Source organism: Lutra lutra, chromosome 2 (genome assembly GCF_902655055.1).
Source record: "Lutra lutra chromosome 2, mLutLut1.2, whole genome shotgun sequence".
NCBI lineage: Eukaryota > Metazoa > Chordata > Mammalia > Carnivora > Mustelidae > Lutra > Lutra lutra.
The window spans coordinates 154808118-154820734 of record NC_062279.1 but is presented as its reverse complement, the minus strand read 5'-3'; the positions used below and the strand labels follow the sequence as shown (position 1 = coordinate 154820734).

Here is a 12617-nt window from a genome sequence, read left to right as displayed (position 1 = left end):
TTTTTATAGGTCTATTTACATTTTCTGTTACATCTTTCAGTCAGTTTGGTAGTTTATCTTTCTAGAATTTAGCCATTTCATCTAGGATATGTAATTTGTTTTTTTTTTCTTTTTTAAAATTTTATTATTTTTATTTTGATTCCAGTATAGTTAACATACAATGTTACATGCGTTAGAATATCTAATTTGTTGGCATATGATTTTTTATAGTATTTTCTGGCTCTGTTTTGTGTTTCTTTAAGGTTAGTGATGATGTCTCTTTCATTCCTGATTGTAGCAACTTAAATCTTCTCTAGCTTTTTTCTTGGCCAGTCTAGCTAAAGGTTTGTGAATTTGTTGATTTTTTTCAAACCAACTTTTACTTTCATTGAGCTTCTCTGTTGTTTTTCTATTCTTTATGTTTTTTGGTTTTTTTTTCTGCTACAACATTTTATTTATTTCCTCCTTTTTGCTTGTTTTGGGTTTAGTTTTCAATTCATTTTCTCTCAAGGCACATAGGTTAATGGGTTGTTGGTTTGAATTAAAACAAAAATGTGTGTTTACAGCTATAAATTGCCCTCTAAGTGCTGCTGTAGCTGCATCTTATACCATTTGGTATGTTCTGTTTTCCTTTTTATTAAACTTTTAGTATTTTCTAATGTTGTTTGTGACCCCATCTTTTACTCAATAGGTGTTTGGGAATATGTGGGGTTTTTTTTGTTTTTGTTTTTGTTTTTACATTTGTATATTTCCCATATTTCCTTTTATTACTTGTTTTATTCCTTTGATTTTGGAAACCATACCTTTTTATGTTTTTCACCTTTTTTTGTGTGTGGCCTGCCATATGGTCTGTCTTGGAGAATTTCTACATGTATTTTTTAAAAAATTATTAACACATAATGTATTATTTGTTTCAGGGGTACAGGTCTGTGATTCATCAGTCTTATACAATACACAGTGCTCACCGTAACATATACCCTCCCCAGTGTCCATCACCCAGCCACCCCATTCATCCTAGCCCCCTCCCCTCCAGCAACCCTCAGTTTGTTTCCTAAGATTAAGAGTCTCTTATGGTTTATCTCCCTATCTGGTTTTGTCTTATCTCATTTTTTTCCTCTGTTCCCCTATGATCCTCTGCCTTGTTCCTCAAATTGCACATATCAGTGAGATCATATGATAATTGTCTTTCTGTCATTGACTTATTTCACTTAGCTTAATACCCTCTAGTTCTATCCATGTCATTGCAAATGGCGAGATTTCATTTTTTGATGGCTGAGTAATACTCTGTTGTATATACATACCACATTTTCTTTATCTATTCATCTGTCAGTGGACATCTGGGCTCTTTCCACAGTTTGGCTATTATGGACATTGATGCTATAAACATTGGGGTGCAGGTGCCACTTTGAATTACTACATTTGTATCTTTGGGATAAATACCCAGTAGTGTAATTCCTGGGTCATAGGGTTCTACGTGCATTTGACAAAAATATGTATTCTGCTGTTTTGAGATGGAGTGTTGCATATGTTTGTTAGTGTTATTGAAGTCTTCTGTTTGTTGTTCTTCTTTCTGGATTTTCTATCCATTATTGCAGGTGGTTTAGGGATGCCTGGGTGGCTCAGTCAGTGAAGTATACCACTCTTGATTTTGGCTAAGGTCATGTTCTCGAGGTTGTGAGATTGAGCCCTGAGTAGGTATCTGTTGCTCAGTGTAGAGTCTACTTGGGATTTTCTCTCTCCCTCTCCCACTCCCCCCATTTGTGCAAGCTCTCTAAATAAATAGGTAGATAGATAGATATATTTTACAGTGGCTTTTTTGAATAGTTTCCAACTGTTAATAATGAATGTTTCCTTTCTCCTTTAATTCTGTTATTTCTTCATGTATTTTGGGGCTCTGTTCTTAGGTCCATATATGTTTATAAATATTAGATCTTCTTAAGAGATTGAATCTTTATTATTATAAAGTGACCTTCTCTGTTTTATTGACAATTTTTGTCTTAGAATAGATTTTGCCTGATATTAGTAGAATCTCCCCAGCTTCCTTTTGGTTATGTTTTCATAATGTCTTTTTAATAAAGATGCAGAAATCAATGAAATAGAAACCAAAAGAACAGTAGAACAGATCAACGAAACTAGGAGCTGGTTCCTTGAAAGAATTAATTGATAAACCCCCTGGCCAGACTTATCAAAAAAAAAGGGGGGGGAGGACCCAAATAAATAAAATCATGAATGAAAGATGGGTGATCACAACCAACACCTAAGAAATACACCTATAAGAACATACTAGGAGCAACTATATGCCAATAAATTACACAGTCTGGAAGAAATAGATGCATTACTAGAGATGTATAAACTACCAAAACTGAAACAGAAAGAAATGGAAAACCTGAACAGATCCATAGCCAGCAAGGAAATTGAAGCAGTAATCAAAAATCTCCCAACAAACAAGAGCCTAGGGCCAGATGGCTTCCCAGGGGAATTCTGTCAAACATTTAAAGAATTAATACCTGTTCTTTTAAAGCTGTTTCAAAAAAGCAAAATGGAAGGAAAACTTCCAAACTTTATGAGGCCAGCATTACCTTGATCACAAAAGCAGACAAAGACCCCACCAAAAAGGAGAACGTGGATGAACATGGATGCAAGAATTCTCACCAAGATACTGGCCAGTAGGATCCAACAGTACATTAAAAGGAGTATTTACCACGACCAAATGGGATTTATTTCTGGGATGCAAGGGTGGTTCAGCATTCACAAATCAATCAATGTGATATATCACATCAGTAAAAGAAAGAACAAGAATAATATGATCCTCTTATGATGGATCCTCTTATGATGCAGGAAAAACATTTGACAAAGTATATCATCCTTTCTTGATTAAAACTCTTCACAGTGTAGGGATAGAAGGAACATACCTCAACTATCATAAAAGCCATATACGAAAAGCCCACAGCAAATATCATTCTGAATGGAGAAAACTGAGAGCTTTCCCCCTAACAACACCACTGTTGTTCCTCATAGTATTAGAAGTCCTAGCCTCAGTAATCAGACAATAAAGAAATAAAAGGCATCTGAATCAGCAAAGAAGAAGTCAAACTCTCACTCTTCATAGATTACATGATACTCTATGTGGAATACCCCAAAGACTCCACCCCAAAATTGCTAGAACTCATGCAGGAATTCAGAAAAGTGGGAGGATACAAAATCAGTGCACAGAAATCAGCTGCATTTCTATACACTAACAATGAGATGGAAGAAAGAGAAACTAGAGAGTCATTTCCATTTACATTTACAGTCATTTCCATTACAGTCATTCCCAATACAGTAAGATACCTAGGAATAAGCCTAACCAAAGAGTCAAAGGATCTGTACTCTGGAAACTATAGAACACTCATGATAGAAGACACAAAGAAATGGAAAAATGTTCCATGCTCATGGATTGGAAGACTAAATATTGTTAAAATGTGTATCTGTCTAGAGCAATCTATACATTCAATGTAACCCCTATCAAAATATCAGCAACTTTTTTCACAGAGCTGGAACAAATAATCCTAAAATTTGTACGGAACCCGAGGACTCCCTGAATAGCCAAATGAATGTTGAAAAGGAAAACCAGAGCTGGTGGTTTCACAATGCCAGACTCCAAGCTCTATTATAATATAGCTTTAATCATCAGGGTGCCTGGCTGGATCACTCCATTAAGCGTCTGCCTTCAGCTCAGCCAGGATCCTGGGGTCCTGGGGTCAAGCCCCACATTGGGCTCCTTGCTCAGCAAGAAACTTGCTTCTCCCTCTCCTCTGCCTGCTGCTCCCCCCATTTGTGCTCACTTGCTGTCTGTGTCAAATAAATAAAATCTTAAAAAAAAAATCCGAAGCTTTAATCAATAAGACAGTATGGTACTGGCACAAAAACAGACACATAGATAAATGGAACAGAATAGAGAACCCAGAACTGGACCTTCAAACTCTACAGTCAACCAATCTTCAACAAAGCAGGAAAGAATATCCAGTAGAAAAAAAGACCATCTTTTCAACAAATCATGTTGGGAAAATTGGACAGCCATATACAGAAAAATGAAACTGGACTGTTTTCTTATACCATGCACAGTAATAGACTCAAAATGGATGAGACCTCAGTGTGAGACAGGAATCCATCAAAATCCTAGAGCAGAACACAGGGAACAACCTCTTCAACCTCGGCTGCAGCAGCTTCTTGCTAGACACGTCTCCAAAGGCAAGGGGCAAAAATGAGCTATTGGGACTTCATAAAGATAAAAAACTTTTGCACAGCAAAGGAGTCAACCAAACCAAAAGACAGCTGATAGGATGGGAGAGGGTATTTGCAAATGTCTTATTACATAGAAGGTTAGTATCCAAAATCTGTAAAGAACTTATCAAACTCAACACCCAAAGAACAAATAATCCAATCGAGAAATGGGCAGAAGACATGAACAGATATTTCTCCAAAGAAGACCTACAAATGGCCAACAGACACATGAAGAAATGCTCAACATCACTTGGCATCAGGAAAGCGTAAATCGAAACCGCAATGAAATACCCCAGTCAGAATGGCTAAAATTAACCACTCAGGAAACAAAAGATGTTGGTGAGGATGTGGAGTAAGGCAAACCTTTTCACACTGTTGGTGGGAATGCAAGCTGGTGCACCCACTCTGGAAAACAGTATGGAGGTTCCTCAAAAAGTTAAAAATAGAGCTACCCTATAACCCAGTAATTACACTACTGGGTATATACCCCAAAGACACAAATGTAGTGATCTGAAGGGATATCTGTACCCCAGTATTCATAGCAGCAATGTTGACAATAGCCAAATTATGGAAAGAGCCCAGATGTCCATCAACAGATGAATGGATAAAGATGTGGTATGCATGTATGTACAGTGGAATATTACTCAGCTATCAATAAAATGAAATCTTGCCATTTGCAACAATGTGTATGTAACTAGAGTGTATTATGCTAAGTGAAATAAGTCAGAGAAAGACAATTATATGATTTCACTCATATGTGGAATTTAGGAAACAAAACAAGTCTTCTTCAGGCAGCAGCTGTGGTGGGTTAAGAGGATCCAGTGCAGCAGGAGATTCACCGGAAATGGGTGAACTGGGAATACATTGAGGTCATCACCTGAGCGTCAAGAAAATCACAGATGTTCTCAACTTGTTTGATATGTCTTATTGTTAAAGACTTGCAAAATTTGGGGCACCTGGGTGGCTCAGTGGGTTAAATCCTCTGCCTTTGGCTCAGGTCATGATCCCAGGGTCCTGGAATCAAGCCCCGCATCGGGCACTCTGCTCAGCGGGGAGCCTGCTTCCTCCTCTCTCTCTCTGCCTGCTTCTCTGCCTACGTGTGATCTCTGTCTGTTAAATAAATAAATAGATAAAATCTTTAAAAAAAAAAAAAAAGACTTGCAACACTAAATAAGAAATTGACAGCCCTCGAAGGGAGAACAGGGTACATTGAAGCACAGTGACAAATGATGAGACCCTCACCTAGAACTATGCCATGCTGCTGCTAGGAAGTTGCTTTACCGAACACATTCTGCTTTCAGGACTTGCTCTTTGTCTTTGGTTTCTGACTATTTGATTAGGATGCATCTAAATGTGGCTCTCTTTGAGTTTATCCTACTTGGAGTTTGTTGAGCTTCTTGGATATGTAGATAAAGGTTTTTCATCAAATTTGAGACATTGTCATTTCTTCAGCTATCTTTTGTGCCTCTTTCTCTCCTCTCCTTCTAGGACTACCATTGTGAATGTTGGTGCACTTGATGGTATTCCACAGGTTTCTGAGACTCTGTTTATTTTCTTTCTTCCTCCCCTCCCATACCTTCTCCTCACCTACCTACCTTCTTTGCCCTGGGACAGGCTTCCTCAACAGTAGGGAAGGAGGATGGGAATAAAGCAACTTAAAACAGTATACAGCTTACTATTCTTACTGAGATTTAGCCAATATTCTTGAATAGACACTTCCTGAAATGATTTGGTTAACTACAGAGTCCTTCAGTATAAAGGAATGACACCCCCGCACACACACACACACAAATAAAATTAAAAATCCACATGAGTCCCATGACATTATTGAGAAAGTTAGATCTGGAAAAAAAAAAAAATCATCTTTTTTTTTTTTTTTTTTTTTTTTTTTTTTTTTTTTTTTTAAAGCTGTGTTCCTGGCTATTTCTCTGATTTGGTCTTAATTCAACCTTTCTTAATTGTAGCCTCACTTCCTATCTGTGCATCTGAAAAATTTCAAAATAATTAAGACCTAATTTCTTTTTGTTTAACAGTTCTTCCTTTAGTCTGTCTCCTTTCTTAAATTTTACTGTAATTAGCACAAAGAAACCAGAGGACACTTTGCTTTGCTTAGAAATTTCCCTAGATAGATTACCCCATTTATTAGGCACATTTTCTGCTTTCCAAGTTACTGCACATAGCAGTAAAACTTTACTGCACACAACATAAAGCTTTCTGCCTCTACAAAATAAGTATATTCTTTCCTCCACTTTCCAGTAACATTTACCTCATTGTCTTACAAATCCTCACCCTACACATCTTAACAAAAACCATGAAGCTCCTATTAACAACTTAAGGTACCTTTTGGCTTACAGTGTTAATTTTCTCCAAAGCCCACTGCTTGGTTCTAAAGCCAACCCTACGTTTTAGATTTTTATTACAATAACATCCCACCAACATATAACAAAATCTTTATTATTTATTATTACTTTTTAGTAAATTGTCCCCCAAACTTAGCAGTTTAAAACAAACATTTATATCTCATATTTTCTCTGAGCTGGGAATCTCACAGAGTACCATAGCTGGATATTTGGCTGCTCCGAGGAGGTCAGCTAGGATTACAGTCATCTGGGATTTCATTGATCTGGAATATCTTCTTTCAAGTTCACTCACTAGTTGTTTGCAGGGGACTTCAGTTCCTCTCCATGTTAGCCTCTCCATAGAGCTTCTAACAGTGTGGCCTCCTCCAGAGTGAGTGATAAGTGATATTGAAGAACAGAGTAGGGATGGCGGAGCGAGGTTAACAGCAAATAGTAACAGTCAAGAGTATCCAAGATAGAACCCACATTCTTTTATAATTTGATCTTAGAAGTGACAGACTTCTTTAGTATGCTGTCAATCACCCATGCCACCACAGATATAACATGGAGGGGGCTACACAACAGAATAAAGCCAAAAGGTTGAAATCATTGAAGACTATCTTGAAACTATTACAAAAAGCTTGTTAAAACTTTTGAATTAGTTAGGTTTGAAAAATTAAGAAGGCAAAAAATAAGTTATTTCTGTCTTCTTGGGGACAGTAGACACTATTTCCATGTGGCAGCATTCTCTCTTCCAGCCAAATACTTATTAATTTCTTGACCTTTGGAAATATTACAATTCCTGGTCTGTATCTCTAGTTAACTCCTTTGCTTTTTTATGGTTATGACAGCTTATAGACATAATCTAGAAGGCTCACTAGCTAATCAGCAGCATTTTTTGTCTCTTTGTCTTTCTCTTTTCTTAATTAATAAACATACACTTATTCCCCAATATAAAGGGCTAAAAGCTGAGTACATGAAAAAACAAAAAATAGAGTGGCACAATGTATTCTGCTTTAAACTTTTTAAACTTAGCTCTAAACTCAACCCTAAAGTTGTAGCCCCAGTCTGATGATATGAATCCAAGTATGTTTCTGTTCTTTTTTGGTAAATTTAATTATTTTGAATTTATAAGTTGACATTCAATAAATTATAGCACAGTTAAAATACCTAGAAGTAAATCTAATATCTCCTTTTAACACATAATACAAAGCAAAATTAGGTTTAGAGAAAGATGGAGAAGAATGTTCACAGGAGCCTTCAAAGATGCCTGGAGGTAATAATCAAGAAATTATTTTTAAAAATGGGAGTTTTTATATACAACATGGAAATTTCTTGTTTTGGTAATCTGCGTCATTTAGGGTACTTGTGCTAATACTATCTGTTCTGGACCAAAAATTATCAAAAGTACTTAGAAGTTAGGTCCTTTGTATTTTCCCAATTAGCTAGTAATTTTATATTAATCTAGTTAATATTTTTACTTATTTGGCATTTTGTGACTTAAATAAAATATAACTGCTCAGTCTACATCTTAATGGCTAATGTTTCCTAGACTGTTAAAATGCCAAGTACAGGAATTTAGTATTTTATCTACATTCTTACATAATCTTAAAATATCCTGTGAGCAGGCCCTATTATGATTTTGAATGTTCTGTTATTTCCATTTTTATGAACAGAGAAACTAAAACTTAGAAGGGATATGTAACTACCCTAAGTTCATAAGGATGGCTAAGATTCCAGCATATAGCTAAGTCCTTTTCCAGTACATAAGAACAATAGTGCCTCTCTTCCCTACGGGATTCTAAAGGAAGAATAAATGTGAAGGCTAAAATACTACATTTTTTTTTTTTTTGCTCATAGTTTCTTCTCTCAGATGTTTTTTCAGAATTCAAAATTTTTTGCTTTTGAAAGAGGTAATATAAGGATATTTATTTTGTAACATCTCCAAAACAACATCCTGTGATCAAATATGTTGATATTTCTGCAGGATCATAAATAGATTCATTTTAGCTCAGATCATATTTTGCTACCAAATTTGGAGATAGTCATGGTGGAAGTAGTTTGTTGCCTCTCCTCACCTCCAAATAGTATATGTTTTCAAACCATCTTGCATTTTAGAATCATGTATCTGTAACTGTAGATGTTAGTTGGGGAACTTGGCTGCAGATTTCTTAGACATGTGCTCCAGCTAATATTGAACTCCAAAACTAAAAAGACTTACTCCTTCAGTCTCCCTGGATCAAAGCAGGCCTATTTACATAACACTGATCTGCATGGGTAAGAGTTAAGGTATTTAAGGAGCAAAGAATTAGTATCTCTAGTTTCACTTCTAAAAGGAAGAGGTATGGAGCCTAATCACATCTGCATAGTTATCCTTCCCAATTTACCAGTAGTTCTGCCTCTGAAGGAGCTGAGTAAATAAAAGGATTGAAGTGAGGCCAGAAGTGTGTGTGTGAAGAAGCCACCACCACCCACCTTCCTCAAATACCAAAACTCCTTATCACTATTATTGTTTACAAGTTGTCCGTCCTTATTCTACACTTCTTATATAAAATCATTAATTGTTAGAGCTCTTGTACAAGTTTCAAGCAGAAGTGTGTATCTCTACTGACCTTCATTAGAGTTATAGCTGATCAAGATGTTTTGGGGTCAAGGATTGATTAAGACCCTCAACAATGGTATTGCTGTTTTTATAGGAGAGTCTTAGTAGATGCATGCTGAAATATTAAGGAGTGAAATAATATAATTCTCCACTGTACTTTCAGTGGTTGTGCAAATAAAAAAAGTTTAAAAAGTGAATGTGAAAGAATACTAACAATTCTTGAATCTTGGTAGATGCTGCCTGTATCACTTTATTTTCTTTATTTTTTCTTTATGATTGAAATTTCTCAATATAATTTTGAAGAAAGGAAAATTTTTGATGATGACATTTGGGTTATATATGGAATACAGATTTGACAGAATGGAACAATTTAATGGTAATAAATAGTTATAAGAGTATATGTTTTATAAAGAGTTACAAGATTTTATAAGAGTTTTGTTTAATAGCTAATGCATATAATTACTTTGTATATTAAGTTACAAATTGCTTAGTTACAATTTATGTTCACATTCTAAGTGTTTTAAACCCTGAAAATAAGCTGTTCTGCTTCTATGTCTAATTCTTTGTCTGTATTTTAGTTTGAGACTGAAAATGTTTGGTCTTTTTTATTGTTGTTGTCTTTTGAAGATTTTGTTTATTTAATTATTTGAGATGATGTGGGTGCCTGTGGTAGGAGGGGTAAAGGGGGAGAAAGAGGGAGAATCTCAAGTGGACTCCACGTTTAGCAGGGAGCCCCCTTCTTGGGGATTCATCTCACAACCCTGAGATCATGACCTGAGTCAAAATCAAGAGTGGGATACTCAACTGAGCCACGCAGGGGCCCTGGAAAACGTTTGTTTTTAAGAAATGATTAAATATACCAAGTTTCGGTTGATGTAATACTAATTAAATCTACAAGGTTTCTGTTACTAAGTCCTAGAAGTCATTAGCAATTGTGGACTGAACTGAAGACTTCTGAAACCATTAATTTTTAATAAAAATAAGTTTAAGTATTGATATTTTCCATTTCTCTTTTTTAATACCTATCATGTTTATTTCTTCCCTAGATCTTCCTCAGAACTGTGATCCTAACATTCCCTTAGTTGCTCAGGAATTAATGAAAAAGATGATACGTCAGTTTGCAATTGAGTATATTTCAAAAAGTGGTAAAATTCAAGAAAATAGAAATGGTTCAATTGGACCAAGTCTAATATGTAAAAGTATCCAAATGAATCAAGCAGAAAACTCCCTTCAGGAAGAGCAGGAAGGCCCCTTAGACCTCACTGTGAATCGAATGCAAGAACAAAATACTCAGCAAGGTAAGATTTTGTGTGTGTGTAATTCATAATTTTATGTTTTAATATTTAATATACATAAAACCTTACATTCATAAAAAATTTATTTTAGAAGTAATTTTACTTGCAGTTAGCCTATGTGATATGAACTAGAGAGAAGTGCTGAATTTTATATTTGACTTTGTTTACAGAAGAGGAAATTTGGGTTGCTCTTGGTTTCTTTTCACAATAAAATGTATGGTGAGAGAATCTTCACAAGCAGCTTAAAAGCAAAGAATACAGCAGTGAGAGACTGTGGACTCTGAAAAACAATCTGAAGTGTATGAAGAGGTGGGGGGGTAGGAGGTTGGGGGAACCAGGTGGTGGGTATTAGAGAGGGCACGGATTGCATGGAGCACTGGGTGTGGTACAAAAACAATGAATACTGTTATGCTGAAAATAAATTTTTAAAATGATAAAAAAGGGGTGCCTGGGTGGCTCAGTGGGTTAAGCCGCTGCCTTCGGCTCAGGTCATGATCCCAGGTCCTGGGTTCGAGCCCTACATCGGGCTTTCTGCTCAGCAGGGAGCCTGCTTCCTCCTCTCTCTCTGCCTGCCTCTCTGCCTACTTGTGATTTCTCTCTGTTAAATAAATAAATAAAATCTTTAAAATGATATAAAAAAAAAGCAAAGAATACAAATAAGGAAATGTATAAATTATTTTTAAAATGTTACAGCTAAGAATACTAAGCACTTACTATTCAGTTTTTTACACCTAAGTGAAAATTAAAAAAAAATTTTTTTTTCTTCAATTATTTATGATATAACTGAGGAAAAAGAAAAGTTAATATATATGATAAATAATCATGCAATTAAATATATAGAGATACATTTTTCGTAAGAATTCTGAATGTGAAGGCTATGTTGGTCTTATCTGATAGTTGATTAAAGAAGAGCCATGATTCTAGAGGAAAGGAAGGAAAGGCCTTATAAGTTCTTGTGGGGGATGCCAAATAAGTGTTTGCCTAGAGAACAGAGAACAGATATCTTTTGTTAACACAGGTTAGGGATAGTGTTTTCAGTCCTTGAAGCCAGGAAAATATCAGCATTAGATTTGATCACAGAAGGCAGTGTGTGTTTGGGCTCTAAAGAAGTATCTGGTCAATGTTTAAAGAAGGTAATTTTTTCATTGTATAAAACATTAAAATTAAGGAATGAAATATGGAAATGATTTTCTCTTTTTGCTTGCCTAATTTTAGTTCATGGGAGTTTACTTATGTAGAAAGATCTGAGAAATATTAAAATAATAATTAGTTTATTAGACAGAAGTGTCAAAGATGACTGTGATATGAGGCTTGAGGGAAAAATATATCAACACATAGAATTTTGGAAAATAGGAAGCATAGGATTTTTAGAATTTTGCTTGCTTTTTGCTTTTTTTTTTTTTTGCTTTTCTGTGTTTCATATCCTCTTACACCTCTTTGTCAAAGGCAGTTCAGTGTTTTAAAGAGACTAAAACATAGGTTTTTGTATCTGACATACTTGTGGTTGACCAGTTCTGCTACTAATTACTTGAACAAGTAACTTTACCTGTTGGAGCTTTAAGTTTCCTCATTTGTTATTTGGCATTAATAATAATAGCAAACTCATTAGAGCAATGTGAAAATTAAATTTAAGCTAACAGACTCATAAAAGATAAACACTGGCCTCCATACTCTGTACCTCCTTTTCCTTACTACCACAGAAGAGAGGTCTTAGCAGTAACGTTATAGTGATCTGTAAATATCTGTGTGCTCATTATATTAAAGTAGGGCAGAACTTTCTTTGAATAGCCCAGTGAGTAGAATTAGGATCTAGAAATTAAATGGAAACAGATTTCAGGTCCATATATAAAAGAATATTTCTGAGGATCAGACATTTCTCCAAGTGGAAAGTGGTTGCCTTGTCATTAGAGGTATTCAGAAGTATCAGATGAGTGGTTGGAATAAATGACATTTTAAAAGTAAATTTCCATTCCTTACATTCTGTGGTTCTATGAACTTAAGTGATAAGGCAAACCCAAGTAATGATATTCTCGGCAAAGTGCAGATATGTATGTGAACATCCTTTTCATCTGAAGGTTGAAAAAAATAATGATAGTGGATAAATCTGTACCTTAAATAAATAGTTTCTTGATGATTTTG

General features: G+C 35.4%; 1 protein-coding gene across 15 annotated transcripts in view; it reads left to right on the top strand.

Annotated features, from left to right (window-relative positions):
- The window catches only part of LCORL (ligand dependent nuclear receptor corepressor like), a 165262-nt gene that overhangs the window by 92819 nt on the left and 59826 nt on the right, over nt 1-12617 (top strand). For 14 of the 15 annotated variants that reach the window (XR_007125284.1, XR_007125285.1, XM_047718972.1 and 11 more), the window contains exon 5: nt 10230-10481. Coding sequence is in view for 13 of the 15 variants with exons in the window: in XM_047718972.1 (XP_047574928.1) it covers nt 10230-10481 (252 nt within the window). In the remaining 2 variants the exon portion in view is untranslated. Of the gene's footprint in view, nt 1-10229; nt 10482-12617 lie in introns of those variants that run through there. The other variant, XM_047718980.1, reaches the window with a different exon arrangement.